Source organism: Hypomesus nipponensis, chromosome 9, assembly GCF_054491055.1.
Source record: "Hypomesus nipponensis isolate SF chromosome 9, ASM5449105v1, whole genome shotgun sequence".
Classification (NCBI taxonomy): domain Eukaryota; kingdom Metazoa; phylum Chordata; class Actinopteri; order Osmeriformes; family Osmeridae; genus Hypomesus; species Hypomesus nipponensis.
This window is the reverse complement of record NC_140369.1, coordinates 12914971-12933249: the sequence shown is the minus strand read 5'-3', so window position 1 is coordinate 12933249 and position 18279 is coordinate 12914971. Positions and strand designations below refer to the sequence as shown.

The window sequence follows — 18279 nt, the reverse complement described above, 5'->3', positions numbered from 1 at the left end:
AAAATAATGACACAGTTGCATTGCTACAGTAATAGCAATTTTGTTAAGGAAACCGTTGGAGAACCAAAGTTTCTAACAGAATAGAACCACAGTTTCAATTTGGGTTTGCAAACACACCCTTATTTCCCACAATTCCATTTGATAGTGGTCCGTAGACGACGTCAAATGACATTTTACCTGCGTTTGCAAAAACATGAGTGAATTATTTTAACACCAAAATACAATTTTCGCAATAATGAAAGGTAACGGTACTGTTTATGAATGGTACAAATCTATCTAGCTATGTTTTTATATTTAGCAAGCCAAAACTTACTTTATGAAATGTGATTATGTGAACGTCATGTGAACTGTTGTGGATTGAGAGTAGGTTACCAGGCAGTAGCGAGACTAGTACACCAACAGCGCTACGGTAGCTAGCTTGGCCAGTGGTGTGGTACTCGAAGCTGTAAAGTAGACTTTGTAGAAAGTGAGTTAATTTGACATTTAACCCATGCAATTTTTTCTTCTTCAAAAATGGCTAGCTAACTACTAATGTAAATTGTTGAACTTTGTACCTTATGTTTACAATCTTTGACATGGTGTCAAATGTTACAGGTGAAAGTCCCTGTATTGGCTTGCAGTGATGGCTGGAGAGGTCCACAACAAGGGTGTGGCATGGGATAACTTGAATGGCTCCCTGACTCCAGTGGACCGTCTCCGTAATGAGAGGTCTGACAGCCCCACACCGGGCCTGGTGGAGGGGACAGAACCAGGTGAGATTGACATTCGTCTGATTGCTAGACATTGCTATATTACATTGCTAGAATGATAATGGATTTGATGACGTGACCAATCAAGAGACTTCCTCCCCTCAACCATAAAACAGTAGGCTACACTAGCTAGCTGTACTACATAGTTCCGTTTTAAAGATTTGGAGCAATGTACAACTGGATACATCCCTCACAAATATAAGTGGAAACAGCCTCAGTTTTATGAACTTATCAAAAACTATCCCACAAGCAAACTTTATCGTACAAATAGAATACATCATGCGTGGCACAACACGACAGAAACAAATTGATGACACAGTTTACTTAATTCACAGCTTGTTGTCAAAATTCCAAGAAAGACACGCTTGGAATTGCCAATGCTGTTGCCAGTTACTACATGTTATCATGTGACAGTGTTCCGTGCAGCCACTTCTACACAGCTTTAGCCAAGAATCCACCGTGAATAGGGTTCTTGATGAACAAACCATCAGTGTTCTTGTTGGCAGAGAGTGCAGAAATGTGCACAATAGCACAATTTATTCATCGCATATCGTATTCTCTGGATTTAAAACAATTGGTAAGTGTTGGTATTTCAACAAAGGCCTTTGTTTGATTTGCTCTGCTAGAATGTGCTTCTTGCTGGGTAGGTGTGAGTTGTAAGAATGTTTAAGCTAATGATTATGATATGCTTTGGAGAAAACATGGCATTAGTGTGACAAAGTCAAGGCGAAATGTCATTATTTGTTTTAAACTCATGGCATAGTTAAGTGATACAATGTATTCATTTAAACAGACACTTTTATTTAAAGTAATGTACAAGGAGGATTTGGACCTGGGACCTCTTGATCTGCAGTCAAAAATACCACCTCTCTATACTCAACCTCCCATGAAATCTTAGCTCTGTTTGAAATTTCCCATTGAAATCAGGAAAATGTATTTTTACAGCAAGGTTGAATGGATGGGAACAAGACAAACATTTTTCCTATTCTAATTAGGCAAGAGTGAAATTACAATTTATTTCACAGTCAGGTAAAAATAAATAAAAGATCTGTTGATTTGGATTGTGTTAACAACAAAATCTGAAACTCCACAGGTGCCGTCCAGCAGAGTGCCATGTTTGTCCATTCCCAGTCATTTGAGGACTTGACTGCTGAAAGTGAGGAGCAGACTGAGACAGAGCTCAATAAAGGCTCTGATCAGGTGGACTTCGGGGAATGTGCAGAGGAGATACAGACCGGGTTGGCAGGAGAGTATGCTCAGGAGGAGCCTCGTGTGGAGGTTCAGAAGGAACGGAAGGAGGAGGAACAACCTGAAAGCAAAATTAAAGAGGAGGATGTGTCAAGCGAGGCATGGCGTAGCCACAGAAAGCATGTGTTTGTGCTGAGCGAAGCTGGTAAACCCATCTACTCGCGCTACGGCACAGAGGAGGCCCTCTCTAGCACCATGGGGGTCATGATGGCACTGGTCTCATTTGTGGAGGCTGGGAAGAACATCATCCGTTCCATACATGCAGGTAAGAAAAATATATCAGGGCAGGCCGAAATGCTTTTCTAAAAAATATATATATATATACATATATAAAAATAAAAATAAATGCTGGCCTTGGCCTATTTGTTCTCTCATTCAAATGCGCTTTTCCAGATGGTTACAAAGTGGTGTTCCTTCGTAAGAGTCCTCTGGTTCTGGTGGGTGTATCGCGTACTCGTCAGTCAGACCGAGAGCTGACCCGTGAGTTGCAGTACATCTACTACCAGATAGTCAGCCTGCTCACCCTGACCCAGCTCAACCACATCTTCCAGCATAAACAGAACTACGACCTGCGCCGCCTTCTGGCCGGCTCTGAACACCTCACAGATAACCTGCTCCGTCTACTGGAACGCGACCCAGGCCTGCTACTCAGCGCTGTAACATGCCTCCCACTGGCCAGCTCCGTCCGGGATGTTGTGTCCTCCAGCCTGCAGGCCGCCAAAGCCAAGAATCTGGTCTTCTCCATTCTGCTGGCGGGAGACCGCCTGGTCACTTTGGTGCGCAAAAAGGACCAGTTCCTGCACCACATGGACTTGCATTTACTTTTCAACCTGGTGGGATCTTCCACCTCATTCCGTGAAGGCGAAGGATGGACGCCTATCTGCCTACCCAAGTTCAACACAGCAGGCTTCTTCCACGCCCACATCTCTTACCTAGAGCCGGCTTCTGAACTCTGCTTAATCCTGGTCTCCACGGACAGGGAGGACTTCTTCAATTTGTCTGACTGCAAGCAACGCTTTCTGGAGCGTCTGAGCAAACGCAGTGCCTACCAGACCCTGAAGGAGGCACTGAAGAGCCCAAGCTACTCAGCAGCCCAGGTTGGGATTCCAGAACTCAGGCACTTTGTTTATAAGTCAAAGAGCTCGGGTCTCTACACCAGGTGAGACAGACAATAGTATGACTATTACACGTTTCAGTACTGTTATGCTACTGTCACCAACTCTGGATCAATCACCTCCTTGCTACCAGTTCCAGTTATTATTTTCTGTCTCTTTCCCCCCAGCCCTGAGCTCCCCATGCCATACCAATCTGAGGAGGAGCAGGAGAGGTTGATGGGACTGTACCAGTACCTGCACAGCCACCTGCACCACCCAACTCGTCCGCTCCGCTCCATCTACCACTGCGGAGAGACTGAAAACTTGTTTGCCTGGGTAAGTCCAATGCTTTGAGGAGGGACCAGTTTCTCTGGACATTCAATGTACTTTCAATGAATTGAGCAAGGCACATTTACATCAACAGTGTCTACACAGAATACAATAAAGCATATTTTCAGTTTAGTGTAATTACAGAAATACCCATCTCTTGGTATCTCTATGAGCTGCCACTCTTTCAAACTGATACATTGTGCATTTTAATTAGTCTCAGTTGTGGACCACTCGTTGACATTAATTGTGGCTGATTTCCGAATTTAGATATTGATAAAAAGGGCTTGATGGATCCATACCTACACTGTTTCTCAATAACAGGGGCAGGCGATTACATAATAGCTATTAAAAGATACACACTATTGTAAATGCTCTGACAGTATTTCCAACCCTTCCCTTCCTCAGGTAACAAGTGGCTTTGAACTGTACCTCTGCTTCAGTCCCTTGGGGACCAAGGTACTGGCTGTGTCTGCTGTTAATAAGCTTCTGAAGTGGATCAGGAGGGAGGAGGACCGACTCTTTATCCTCAGTCCCTTAACATACTGAGCCCTCACCCAATTGACCTAGTATTTGACCTGCGAAAGAGAAACCCCACTGAAAGTAAGGTCTGATTCATGAGGCTGGACTGCTGCAACTATAAAGCTTGAGTCATTCTGGTCTGATGCTCAGACTGCAGATTGGCAATACAATTAGTGAACTGTAGTCCTTCAGTTAGTAGTGAACAGGATTAAATCCGTGATGGCAGGGATGAATTTTAAGTATAAAATCACTGCATTTTTACTGAGATAGATGATCGGTTGCTGCATGATAGAGTAACCATGCAGCAACCATTTTAACTAACAGGAAGTCTCATCATTGATGCTACTTCTTGTCTCAATTAAAATAGACCTGTCCCTGTTTGGAAACATAAAAAAAAAAAGATTGATTATTTTATTTTTATCATCACTACACTTGAAACAAACAGACCTGTAATAACATCGATTTTAAAAAGAAAATAATACTTTAAGTGTTTTTTATTTGATTGATTTTCTATTTTTTTTACCAAGATGCCAAAGGGGATTTTTGTCAGGAGCTTCAATGTTTCTGATACTGTTCGCACGATTATGTAAATAATAGGAGATTGATCTCCCGTTGACCATTCACTGTGGTCCTTTTAGCGTAATTGCACTTGTGCACAGTACATTTAGAAACGTTCCTGCTAATTCCAGTCTTTCTTATCTGAACACTGAATAGTGATGTAAAATCATTCTAATTAAATACAACAATGATTTTTCTACTTGTCGTCTATTGTGTAGTTTTTTTGACAAATGGTCTGGTTTTGCAAGCATTTCCATGCTTCAATATTAAGAAATATAGACTCCAAGTAAATGGAGCGTCTTCTCTCACTTTTCATGTCTTACCCAACGGCCTTTGAAATGTGTGCTTACCTAATGGTGCGCTATCTCAGGGCTTTCAAGCCATGATTATACCATGTCTGTGAGTCTCACGCATTCGCCGTGAGACTCACGCATTTCAACCATTTCTCACGCTGAGAGGTTAGGGATAACTTGGCCCGCCATATACAATGAATGGACGAGGCGCAGGCATACTGAGGGACGATTTCTGCCGAGATAATCATATTGAGTTATACAGTTAAATGCCAATCAGAAAACATCACCAGCACCCCTCATCCCACCCTCCCCCGTTGCCCGGAATTTTTGACTCTGACAGTGATGGTGATCTCACGCCAAACCTTGGATAAAACTTGAGAGCCCTGTTATCTTGTAATGAATAGTAATATTAGTAAATGACCAATTGTGAAATTGCACGTGTTTTTTCGTCATTTTGAGATGTCTGTAGTGGTAACTGCAATAAGACGCACCAGCCCCATCTACAACAGAGACAGCAGCCTATATTTGCAGTGTAGCAAAGGGGAGGAGCATGTGCGCAAGCTTTACGGACAATAACAGCAAAATGCATTCTTAAGAGACTCAATGAAGTTCCGTACAAACCAAACTTTACTTGTACTTGACAGTTATTCACATAATAGTTCACGCGTAAAAAAGGGTCAAATCTGTATCTGAAGTTTACAACCAACCCAACCACTTGATGATGTCGGAGGACACATTGATATTTCTATTCTAGTCACATCGTTCTACAGGTAAGCAAGGAAGCTTTAGTTCATGTGGAGTTCACTCCGCGTTTTGGTCAAGTTAAATAACATTTTTATTAGTATAATTGTATTTTTTAAAGAATGCAGTGATAGTTATCATAGTTCTTCTTTGTGTCAATTTACTAGATTTACTATGTACGCACTTTTCAGTAGGTTTATCTTGAGGCTGTGAAAAGAACACACCTCAATCATAACTTTTACCTCTGTATGAAAGCTTGTAAACCTTTACTTGGCATGACATTTTGTAAACAGTATGCAAGTGGTGGATAAAACAGAGCTCACAAGATAATTTGGGGATTTTTATGTTCCATACATTTGCTTAAATATGTATCACTAGAGTATTATTCTGTAACTATTTTTGCCTAAAATGTAACTCATTTGAATTCCTTTAAGAACAAAGATGAAACTTCAGAAGTATAGCTAGTTGGTGCCATTTATCACTTTTAAATAAGCCAGATCAAATTACAATGCATTGCATGCTCTACCTTTAAATAACAATGGATGGAAACGTATTCAAACCTAGCTTTATTAACCATGAACATGAAGAAAGTCAATCAGTCCTGAATATGTGTACTCATGTCCTGACTGCTTTTAAACGCTAAGCTTGAGTTAGTTTGACATGAAGTTGCAAATGTTAAAAGGTAACATACTGGTGCAGTTCTATGAATTATTAATGTTGTTACTGCATATAGACTACAGTCATTCCTAGTATCATTTATAATCAGTAGGTGAGTTTGTACATAACTGTACAATTTCAGACTTGTAGCAGTATTCCTTGCGGACAAAAATAATAAAAATGCTTGGCCAAAATTCTCAGACACGTTTTGATTTGCCACTTCATCTAAAACTTAAGGAAGCACACATAAGTGCCCATATATGCCCATCAGTCTGTGTGCATCTTTCACCCTCAAAGGCACGTAGTGGTTGTGACAGGAATGCCAAGTAGAGAAGAGAAGGTCCCTGAGTTCCACCTGCCTGTGAGGTTTCAGTTAATAATTGACCCAAGAACTCAGCTCAACCTGCGATGAATTTAAAGGTGATTTTCATTGCTCACGGCACTGGCACTTTTAGACCATACATCTCAATCTCTGTGTTAAAGACCCATTTGTTTATCTGAGATAAACCCCATCATTTGGCCTGCTTTTGTACTTTTTCATTGTGGAATTAAACTCTTGAGCTGCAGTTCGGACCAAATATGAGGGGGTCAGATGGCTGAGCGGTTAGGGAGTCGGGCTGTTAATCAGAAGGTTGTTGGTTCGGTTCCCGGTCATGCAATATGACGTTGTGTCCTTGGGCAAGGCACTTTACCCTACTTGCCTCGGGGGGAATGTCCCTGTACTTACTGTAAGTCGCTCTGGATAAGAGCGTCTGCTAAATGACTAAATGTAAATGTAATTATACAGTATAATGCCTCTGTTTGTACATTACAGAGTTTAGGGAGTCCCTTGATTACTAATGTTCCTGGCACTCAATTTGTGACCTCCTAATGTGTTATTCTTATCTTATCAGATATCTACGGGCCATTAAGGATGCTATTGCCCAACCGCCTTACCTGGAGGTAACCCAGAGAGGACCGTGCTGCTGTCTCCCTGTGTCCCAGACTGGAGATGGTCCACTGGGCCACACTGTGGGTGTCATGTGTCTGGCTCCAGACATTCCTGGCCTCTGCCTTGGCTATATGTCCCTCGACAGCCCCCAACCCGGTTAACTTCTCAGTGGTTTACACAATGCCCTTCTTCCAAACTGTTAACTCAATTCAAAATATAGTTACAAACCCACAGTATCTAGAGGTGTATGTGGCCTCGCAGAACAGAATTGAAGCTGTGAACAGAAGTCTGGAGAAGGTATGGGAGCTGCACACAGGACCAGTGGGCAGCCCAGAGTGTAAAATGTGTGATTTGTGTGACATTGACAAGGACCCCAACTTTTTAGAAAACACAGATAACAAGGTCCTATTGTTGGATACATTCTTCATGTATTTATACTCTTGTGGGAGTTCTCAATATGGTGTGTGCCATTTCCATCAACTTAACAGTCATGGTCAAAAACCCTCTTTTTCAAAGTGCTTATTCAGAAAAGAATCCAACTCTGCAGCCTACTGCCCTGACTGTCTGGCCAGTCCCCTTGGTACCAAGGTTACCATGGTAGAGGAGGGTCAGACCGTGTACTTTTTTGTGGCTGCCACTGTCAATGACAGTGTGACACAGCGCTACGGGAGGAAGTCCATATCTGTGCGTCGACCGTTGGCCACTGAAGATGGATTCTACAGCGACGTGCGAGGACTGACTGTCCTGCCCGGTCTGCGCAGAACATACAATATAGAGTACACCTACAGCTTCTTCACCCAGGAGTTTGTCTACTTTCTTTCTGTTCAGAGAGAGAGTCCTGACCAGGAGTTTTCACCACTCCAGACACGGCTTGGTCGTCTTCCACGCAATGAGTGGGAAATGAGGAGGTACCGTGAGGTCATTTTAGAGTGCCGCTTTGAACCCAAGCGCCGTCGGCGCCGGAACGCAGCCAGTAAGGCCTTTAAGGATGTGGTATACAATGTCGTCCAAGCGGCCCACTTTGGCAAGGCTGGCAGGGAGCTGGCAGAGGAGCTCGGTGCCGAGGAGGAAGATGACATCTTGTATGGAGTGTTTGCAGTCACAGACGACAGTGGTGTCACAGAGCACGAGTCAGCCCTGTGTGCTTTTCCCATGGATAACATCAACACAGCCATCAGCGATGGGGTAGATGACTGCTGTGAGTCTGGCCCTGAGCAGCTGTCCAGAGGATTGTGCCACTTCCAGTACTGTGAAAGCTGTCCCCATGAGGTGAGTTCAATACCAATAATAACTTAGCTTCAGAGTGGTTTCTTTGGATTGACTTTGTTGGAGCCATCTATTGATCTCTGAATACAATTGAGAAATAATCAACAAATAATGTAACCACAAGGAACATATAAGTATATAAACACTATGAACATACAGTATAAACATATAAACAACGTAATCATATTTACAATGAAAGTTATTATAAGCAACAACAGTATAAACAAATAAACAATACTTAACAACAATATGAACATTATAAGCAGCATGAATGTGAAGCAGTGCATTTATGCTTGAGCTGAATAGAGAGTGCACTGTTTGTTTGGCTCAGGAGTAGTAGAAGACTGTGGGAGTTGTTTAAAGTAATGATGATGTATACTGTAGATCCAGTATGAACACTGACAGAGAGAAGTTTAGAGAACATTTATTTTAATGAACTCTGTATGAAAGGATATGGTGACTGGATCTGGACACACATTTTTCTTATATTTACCCTGACTATGAAAGCCACTGGAATTTTTTTGAGACATGTATGTTGGGTTATCAAGGCATAGTGTGTTGTTACTGGAATGACATGGATGTTGACAGACACAGATCATAACATCTTGTACAAGTTATGTTGTCTTTGTTCTTTGTCTTAACCTTCCCTGTATTTATCACGGGAGCAGCAAAAATGTGACTCTTAAATCTAGGGACCAAAGAAACGCTTGATTTGTTTCTACATGCAGACACATATTGTAGGTATTCATGCCAAGGGAGAATACAGTACTGTGAGGGACCTTTCTGACCAGGCAGATTTCCTCTCTTCACTATTTTCATGTAAGGTCACACTGGGCTGGAAGGGGAGGAGTAATACCAGAAATACCATTAGAGTGACCTCAATCATCCGCACATTTAATCAAGGTCTTGATATGGAAGCTGTTTGATGACGCACAACTTAATGGAAAAAGTTTAAATTTGCCATTTGTTGAAGGGAACAGCTGAAGAATTTAGGATCGTTGGCAGCTATCTTAAGCTTTAGGAAGTAAGTTATTTTGGAACTTCTGTAAATGTGCGATCTTGAATACTTTACCCTCTTTGGAGAAGTGTTCCCATCTAATGTGTCTCAGATGCTTTTTTTTTTCTGTGAAATGTTTGGCACAAATGCTTTAGCGGAGAATGGTCAAGGCTAGCTGTGTATATTCTGTAGCCTCTACTTTGACATACTCCACAGGTGCCTGGAGACAGTATTCAGAAAAGGGTTTAATAATATGTTCAGACACAAATTTAGAAAATTGATCTTCATATCCTAATGGCCATGGTCACCAGTCCTTCAGACATACATGCTCTTACCTCTTTCCAGAGCATGGAGAACAATGCCACTTGCAGAGACCAGCCCACCATGGTGTCTAAGCCCTACTACAGAGTGGACCTGTTCAACAGGCAGATGAGAGGCGTCCTGCTCACCTCTCTCCTGGTCACCATCATAGAGAATAAGACAGTGGCACACATTGGCACCTCCAGTGGGCGTCTGCTACAGGTATACAACATCACCAATGCATGGAGGACATATACCATAAACAAAGTGTTAATATTGACAAATGTATTTGGTTACAATTCTTTATTTCACAATTCATATAAATCCTTTAAAATCTACAGCAAAAAGAAACTGTTTTGGCCCTTTTTTTAAAATTTAATATAGATAGCCTAGATTAAATATTTGGTAGCATAGCATTGTAGCACAACCAAAATAACGATATTAATATCAATGCAATCGTGTTTTTGATAGCTCGTTTTGACGAGGTCAAGCCCGATTATCTTTGCAAATTACTCCTTGGTGGAGAACCAGAGAGTGACCTCTATTGCTGCCGTCCACTCCTCGGAATCTCTACTCTTTGTAGTTGGAGACAAGGTAAGCATTGTCTTAAAATCAACATATTAAACTATAAAAATACAAAATAAATAATAACTTTTATTGGTGTATACATTTGTTGGTAGTTATGAAGACATGGCATCCCATACATTTTGCACAATCATCAATCACTGTAAAAATGTGTTTCTTGTGTTATTGTGGGACAGATGATCCAGGTGCCTCAGCGAGGCCCAGGGTGCCAGCATTTCCTTACCTGTGCCATGTGCCTGACAGCCCCCAAGTTCATGGGGTGCGGCTGGTGCTCTGGAGAGTGCTCTTGGGAGAGTGAGTGTCGAGGTCGCTGGCGGAACGAGTCCTGTCCTCCGGGTATCACTGGGGTGAGATGTGCTGGATTGTTTTTTTTTTATTTCTAATGTTGTTCTTGGTCCTGTCTAGTAAAGTTCCTTCTCTGATTTATCTGGAGTAGTTCTTCCCAAGGACAGCACCTCACGATGGTCAGACCGAGCTCACGGTTTGTGGCTGGGAGTTCCGGTCACCCCAGCGTCCTACCATAAGTTCCAGAACCCACCAGGTGAGACTGGGACAGGCAGGCTGCGTCGTGCTTTCTCAGAAGAGCAACAGCACACAGTGAGTACATCACAGGTCATACCGTAGATACCACATCAAAACACCCTTGGTTAGGTCCTGAGATCAAATGTATTTGGGAATGTATTTTCTTAACAATAGCTATATTTTTTTCCAAAGATGAACTTGGAAGAGATATGGAGATACTCTGGAGTTGGACTAATTTAATCTTCATGATTTGACTATTTTAGTTCCTTGTTATTGTTAGGAAAGATAGTCTGGCTAAAGGAAGCATTTTGATCTTTCAGGTATAAGTAGTGCAGCAAAAAGGCTTAACATTCCTTTTGGTTTTATTTTGAATCAGTCTTCATTTGCTTGTGCTTTCACGTAACCTTAGCCTGGTGTGTAAGATCCGCTCCGGGGAGATGGAGCCGTCCAAGCCAGTCAACGTCACTGTGGAAGTACATGAGGGCAAGGTGGAGGGGCGTTATTCCATTGACGGCAAAGCGGAGATGCCAGGATTTACATTTGTGGTAATGGGGTTGGCACTCAATTAACTGCCTTAAACAAGGCAACCTTTTTGAAGAGTACAACATAAACAGACCTGGTACAGCGTTGTTATATACATACATACATACATACATACATACATACATACATACATACATACATACATACATACATACATACATACATACATACATACATACATACATACATACATACATACATACATACATACATACATACATACATACATACATACTTTGCAACTTCTTGAAGTTGAAATGGGATTTCTTTGCTCCCTTTATCAGATTCCCAACATCACTGAGATCCAGCCTAATTATGGTCCCCGTGTTGGGGAACCCTCATCACTGTCACTGGTCCTCACTTGGACGCTGGGAGTTCCAGGAAGGTTACTCTGAATGGAGAACCCTGTCCCATAAGGAGGTGGGCTATTACTATGACATAATTTACCATATTCCACGCCCTACCAATTTAATTAGAGGGTTTGAAAAATGTCCCAAGGGGAAAGATTGCTTCTGTGTAGATCCAGGCTTGTCCCAACATGTGTTGCCACAGACATTGTACACAGAGTATGAGGCTGCTCAGTCTTCCAGTGAACCCTTCAGTCAAAGAAGGTGCTGTTAATGGACATGTTTTCATGAGCAGATCCCTGCTGTACTGCTCTTTGTCAATGGTTGTGTGGTAATCCATACCAAACATTCTTTTTCATGTTGGGTAAAAAGTGCTGGCTACATACACTTAAACATTGATAAACACTGTCTACTCTCGCTGCTATACTGTACATTTAGAGATTTACATCTATTTATGTTATTCATTCTGTAAGTTATCCTCTTCCACCTCCCCTCTCCTTAACTAATCTGCAGTTTCACCATGCCTCGAGGAAATGTGTCCTCCATCATCTGTATGTCCCAGCCCATCTCAGAGGTCAGGGACGTCCCTCTCAGCGTCTTCATTGACAAGTCCCCAGTCCTCACCACCAAGGTGTTCTACTACAGGGAGAACCCAGAGATCACAGCTGTCCTGCCAGACTGCAGCTTTGACAGGTAGGTCTAATCATCCATCTAATGAAGCTGCCCTTCACTAGCTAAAGAGGAAAGCACTAAACTTGGGTGTTCTATGTTGAGCTGTTAAACACAATACTCCGTATCCTTTTGTACTTTGTTCTGTGAACTCCAGGGGGTCAAAGATAATCATTGAAGGGAAGAACCTGGACTCTGTCTACCGCACCATCATCCGTTTCAAACCCAATGAGAGTCACCTGAAGCCTGTGATGACGGTGACAACTGTATCTCTTTTTTGACACAAATATGACACAGATATCCCATTTAGGTGCTAGCAAGGAATTACTTTAACGTGGCAACAGCCCACAAATCCCTCTGAAAGAGATCATTGGGTATTTGCACCTAGGATGCGTCCTGTTTGTTGTTGTTTTAACATATCAACTATGACATGCACATATTGTAAGTACACACACATTTCCAATCCCATGCTTACAACTTTAATGTTGTTCCAGGAGTGTAAAAGCAAGTCAATTCCCACGAAGATGGAGTGTACGAGCCCTGCCTTCCCCAGGGATGAGCCAGAGGAGGGGGAGCTCTCCTTTGACATGGATGGAGCTGTTCAACTCTGGAACAGAGAATTCTCCTATCATCCCTATGGAAAACCCATACCATTTGAAACAGAGGGGCATGTGCTTAGTTTGTTCCCTGGCCAAGATGAAGTTTCACTGCATGTAAGGCCAGCAGTGCTATTGCAAGGGTATAGTTAGCACCATAAGTTCTTGGACAGTAACACATTTATTTGGTTACTTTCTGTCATTTAACCAGTTAAGAACACATACTGTTCACATACCAAGACTCATTTAGAACAGATGTCTGGTCCACAGCTGAATGTTTAAAGACAAGTATAGGTAACAAAGTATTATTGCGTTATTCTTTATGATGTTAAAAGATAAACAATGTTTATGACTTTTGAAGCCTTTAACTCCCAAATTAAAGCTGACAATCTGCACTCTCATTGTACAGAACCTCAACACAATTAAAGGCAGAATTATACATCTTTAAATAGCATGCCCCTACATATTTTTATTCACAGCATCAAAAACTCAACCTTGTGAGTTCCTGCATGACCATCACCATGACAGTGGGAGGAGTCGACTGTGGTGCCAAAGTCCTGGACAATGAGATCACCTGCAGGATCCCCAAAAATATGACCATCCCTAGTGAAGGACTGGCTGTAAAGGTTAGTATAACCATGGAAGGATTTCCAGTACATAAAATGTATATGACCTATCTGCCAGATTATGATTCTATAATTGGGACATTTCAGTTGAAAAGGAAACATCATCCGTAGGCCTCCTGGCTGCAATCAGGGCTGAACTGACTCCAACTCTCTTATCTCCTGCAGATCAGCATCAACGGGGATGTTCACAACGTAGGGTCAGTTGTCCTGGTCAGCAACCACTACATGGCAGGCATTGTTCTGGGGATCCTGGGAGCCTTGGTGGCAGGAGCCGTGCTGGCCTTTGTTGTCATGAAACACCTGAGGAAGAAGAAGAAAGGTGGGGTTTTCTCCAGTCTCTGGGTAGAGTAGTTTGCTCAACCTCAAACAGGATGTAAGCTTAACTAGCTTTTTAAACTAGGTAATCCATAACACCCCCCCCCCCACATACACACACACACCACCTCCGACCCCCCAAATACACACTCACACACACACACACACACAGACACACACACCCAGACACCATACAAATATATTCACAGCCCAGGCTAGTTCTAATGGAAAAATGTTCTGCTATGGTTGATGATTGAAAGCTGTTGTGAAACCTCTCAGCTTCGATGGTGGAGACCCGCCTGGCCCATAACTCTAACCGCTCTGGAACCAGCAGCGTGGAGCTGTCACCGGTAGGGGATTACAGAAGAGGTGAGACACTGGCAAGATAGAAAATATTATAATTTACATTTTAACTATATTGCATCTCATTGAAAGTGGACACCATTTGAAAATGTTACAAAACACACATCATTTGAGTGGTTCCAATCCTAGGCCCTGTCATTCCAGTGATGTCTCAGAGCCCCTCCACCCCCCTGGGAGTCCCGCTGGTGTTTCCCAGTATGGCCTACAATGCTGGCAGCATGGACCCCTGCCTCACCCCCCTCATGACCCCAGAGAAGATCTCCATCACCAGCTTCAGGCCAGAGCTCCTGGAGGAGGTGAAGGACGTGCTGATCCCGGCAGAAATGCTCATCGTCCAGCATCACCAGATCATTGGAAAGGGTGCGTGTAAGCACCATAGCAGGCTGTGAGGAAAACAGAGGGGAAAAAAGAGTCTCTATAAATCACGATATGTTTTTCACTGTTATTTTTATCTCTCCCATCAGGTCATTTTGGCACGGTTTACCATGGCTACTTCACGGACCACAACAACAGAGAAATACACTGTGCTGTTAAATCATTAAACAGTGAGCATATCACACCCTGATGACAATGATTTACAATGTTCTTTAGCTTGTGTCCTAAGATATAGACACTAGTTTATATGACTGTTGGGTAAACATGAACCAAACCACTTATTTAGGAAGCAGTAGTTACCCTTTTGAGTTTTTAAACTATGATCCACATACACAACACATCAAATACTGCATGTGTGTTGTGTATGTGCGTTACCAGGAATAACAGATGTGGAGGAGGTGGAGCAGTTCCTGAAGGAGGGTATCCTGATGAAGGGGTTCCACCACACCAACGTGCTGTCTCTGCTGGGCATCCTGCTGCCTGAGGAAGGGCTCCCCCTGGTGGTGCTTCCCTACATGAAGCACGGGGACCTGCGGCACTTCATACGCTGTGAGAGGAGGGTAAAAAAGTGCCTCTAGTACAATTTTAAATATATGTTTGAATAAAAAAGTGCAAGGTTTGACTTAATCAGAGAAAAAGGGTTTGGAATTTGTAAAAAAATAAACAAACAAACAAACGTAGAAACAGGTTGTTCCGACATTGCACTCTGATCTTTACCACAGCACAACACATGGGTTATTTGGCGATATACCACAGCCTTTTGATGGTTTAATGCTTTAATATCTAACGAATATTTGACATGTTGCTCAATATTCTTGCACTAGAACCCCACGGTGAAGGACTTGATTGGCTTTGGCCTCCAGGTGACAAAGGGGATGGAGTACCTGGCGCAGAAGAAGTTTGTGCACAGAGATCTGGCAGCACGAAACTGCATGTGAGTGCAACAGTTGGTCATCACCACATGAAACAGCATTCAGCAGTCAGATATTTGCCACTGGTTGAATACAATTACACTTGACACATCCTTCATATTGTCATCAATTGAGTTGTATTGTAAATGTTCACGTCTATATGTAACGGGCTGAGATGGTCTTTGGTCGGTAGGTGTAACACTAATCTCTCTGCTGCCCTTCAGGCTGGATGAGTCATACACAGTGAAGGTAGCGGACTTTGGCATGGCCAGAGATGTCTTTGATAAGGAGTACTACAGTGTTCAAGATCACAGGAAGGCCAAGCTACCAGTCAAGTGGATGGCAATCGAAAGCCTGCAGACACAAAAATTCACCTCCAAATCAGATGTGGTGTGTAACTCAATCAAGAAGATTTCTTGGGAAAATACAGCATTGTATATCATAGCACTATATTGTCCTTATGTATGTGTTGTTGCAGTGGTCATTTGGTGTCATGATGTGGGAAATGCTCACCAGAGGAGCCAGCCCTTACCCTGAGGTGGACCCATATGACATCACACACTACCTACTGAAGGGCAGGAGGCTGCCCCAACCACAGTATTGTCCTGACCCCCTGTAAGTAGGGCTAATGATGACCATTAATTACCTATTTGCTGCTTTTCCCTACATGCCTGTACACACTTTGTTCCAGCTCGATAAAGTATTATATTAATATATTTCAGAATATATGTATTGATAAATGTACAACATTTTTACATTGTTCCGGAAATGTTAGAACACACACACACACACACACGCATACACACACACACACACACACACACACACACACACACACACACACACACACACACACACACACACACACACACACAAAGAGTAGCATTAACACCAGTGAGTCAGCATGTTTTTGCCATCTCAGTATCAATTATAAATCCTGTGTTTTTCCCAATAACACAGTAAAGATAGATGAACCATTAGACACTCTTGAAGCCTAAATTAATATATTAATAAAATCATTAACAATATAAATACACTTAAATTACTTTCACTTATAACTACAAGCAATCCTAGTTAACTGCATGTTAACTATGTACTGATCCTTATGATTCAACCCTGCACTTGGCTTGGATGTAATTCCTGTCTGTGCAGCACAGCAGCTTTTCCTAATGCCTTGGGGCCTCCCGAACTAGCCACGCCTGCCACCATGTTTGGTCGTTTTTCTCCACTGAAAACAGATGGCGCTGTGAATTGATTGGTTTTATTGTGGCGATGCAACGAGCATACTTTAGCTGAAAAGTATAGAGTATACTTAAATCTAATTTAAATGCATTAAACAAGACCTCAATCCATTTTAATAACACGTATCTTTTTCTACACAATTGGAAGTGTACTTAAAATTTACTGATGTGGTAAATTCACATACATAATGACAACTTTAATATATGTAAGTACAGTGTGTTTGTACTTATTCTTTGTAGGTATACTTTAAGTGTAGTATTTATTTTGCTCAGGTAATTGTAGGTAAACGTGGCCACAAACATGTTCCAAAATAGTGATTAACTCCCTTTGTTATTTCACATAATTACATAATTTAATTTGCTTTGCTAGCTGACAAATCTCTTCCTCCTTTCCAGGTATGCAATTATGCTAGAGTGCTGGGACCCTGACCCAGAGAGCAGGCCCAGCTTTACTACTTTGGTTGCTGCTGTTCTTACCATATTGTCTGGCCTCGAGGGAGAACACTACATTAGCCTCAAGGTTACCTACGTTAACCTGGACCAGCCCCTGGCCCTACCCAGCACTCACCGAGTCTCCTGACGAGTCAGAGTCTTCTGCAGCTGAAGACTCTGACTCCATCTCCTCATGAGAAGACACCGGCAGGTGTAGAACGGTGCTGTAGCTCAATAAGATTTGTACCAGCTCTAGAGTTACTGGGCAGTTGTTGTCAATGTTTGTGAGTATGTGCAGCCAAAGCATTGTGGCAGTTGGGCAGCAGTACAGCTTCATAGTAGCTTGGTGTTTCAATTGCCATCATCTGCACTAGGCTTTTATGAAGAGTAGGAACTCATTTCATAGTGTCATCAAAACCATTAATATATTGAATGTGCTGTCTATGGTTTCTCTTAATTCTCTTGAGATGTAGTGATTGATTTCTGTATATTTTGGATGATAAGAAATGTACCTATATGTCTCTGTATCTGATATACTGTGTGCATCTGATACCACACTGTTACATTACTTGTATGCCCAGCACAATGTATTTTAGATTGACTTTAATAAATTAAGATATTTATTTGTTCATAGACTTGTCATTGTGAGAGTGGAGTAAATTATTTATGTAAAAGCATTTTCTTTTACAATTTCACATGTAGTTCACAGGTTTAAACCAAAATGACTAAACTGGGGAACGGTTATGAAGCGAGCCTTCCACTAGAGGCCAGTGCCTTATTAGGTTTTTCATCATAATTTTACTTACAGTGTGATTGGCTTAGAGACCAACAAAGGCAGTCCTAAACCCATTGTACATGACTCCAATGTATTCCATATATGATTTAATCTAATATTTTCTATGTGTTATGCTGCTAGGCTTCAACATGCAAAGCATCCCGATGGTATTAGTTTAAACCTTATCAGTCTTTATTCTGAGGTCACAGTCTCAACCCTTAGGTAGTAAGAGACTGGCACCAGACATACAAACCCCCCTAGACTTCAAAAGAGGATGAAGCTGACCTTTAAAAAAA

At 42.1% G+C, this 18279-nt stretch overlaps 2 protein-coding genes across 3 annotated transcripts; both read left to right on the top strand.

Moving 5' to 3' along the window:
• The first annotated feature begins 131 nt into the window (after positions 1–131).
• On the top strand, positions 132–4697 carry mon1a (MON1 secretory trafficking family member A). Of its 2 annotated transcripts, XM_084706457.1 has the most exons (7): positions 132–242; positions 368–466; positions 595–752; positions 1843–2262; positions 2391–3156; positions 3280–3427; positions 3827–4697. In XM_084706457.1, exons 3-7 carry the CDS (start codon positions 623–625, stop codon positions 3965–3967), a joined length of 1605 nt encoding a protein of 534 aa, XP_084562583.1. In that variant the 5' UTR covers positions 132–242; positions 368–466; positions 595–622; the 3' UTR covers positions 3968–4697. The 2 variants fall into 2 exon arrangements, with proteins under 2 accessions (XP_084562583.1, XP_084562582.1); XM_084706456.1 differs by lacking the exon at positions 368–466 and having other exon boundaries at positions 137–242.
• A 2432-nt stretch (positions 4698–7129) lies between these two features.
• Positions 7130–17837, top strand: mst1rb (macrophage stimulating 1 receptor b). The gene is given in 22 exon segments (XM_084706383.1): positions 7130–8389; positions 9729–9905; positions 10155–10277; positions 10445–10615; positions 10705–10865; positions 11200–11335; positions 11618–11660; positions 11663–11753; positions 12194–12373; positions 12507–12606; positions 12844–13062; positions 13425–13571; positions 13737–13890; positions 14166–14255; positions 14394–14609; positions 14714–14794; positions 15003–15184; positions 15449–15558; positions 15760–15925; positions 16014–16150; positions 17173–17326; positions 17328–17837. Coding segments are annotated over 22 exon segments (4125 nt in total). The 5' UTR covers positions 7130–7180; the 3' UTR covers positions 17406–17837.
• Positions 17838–18279: the final 442 nt, after the last annotated feature.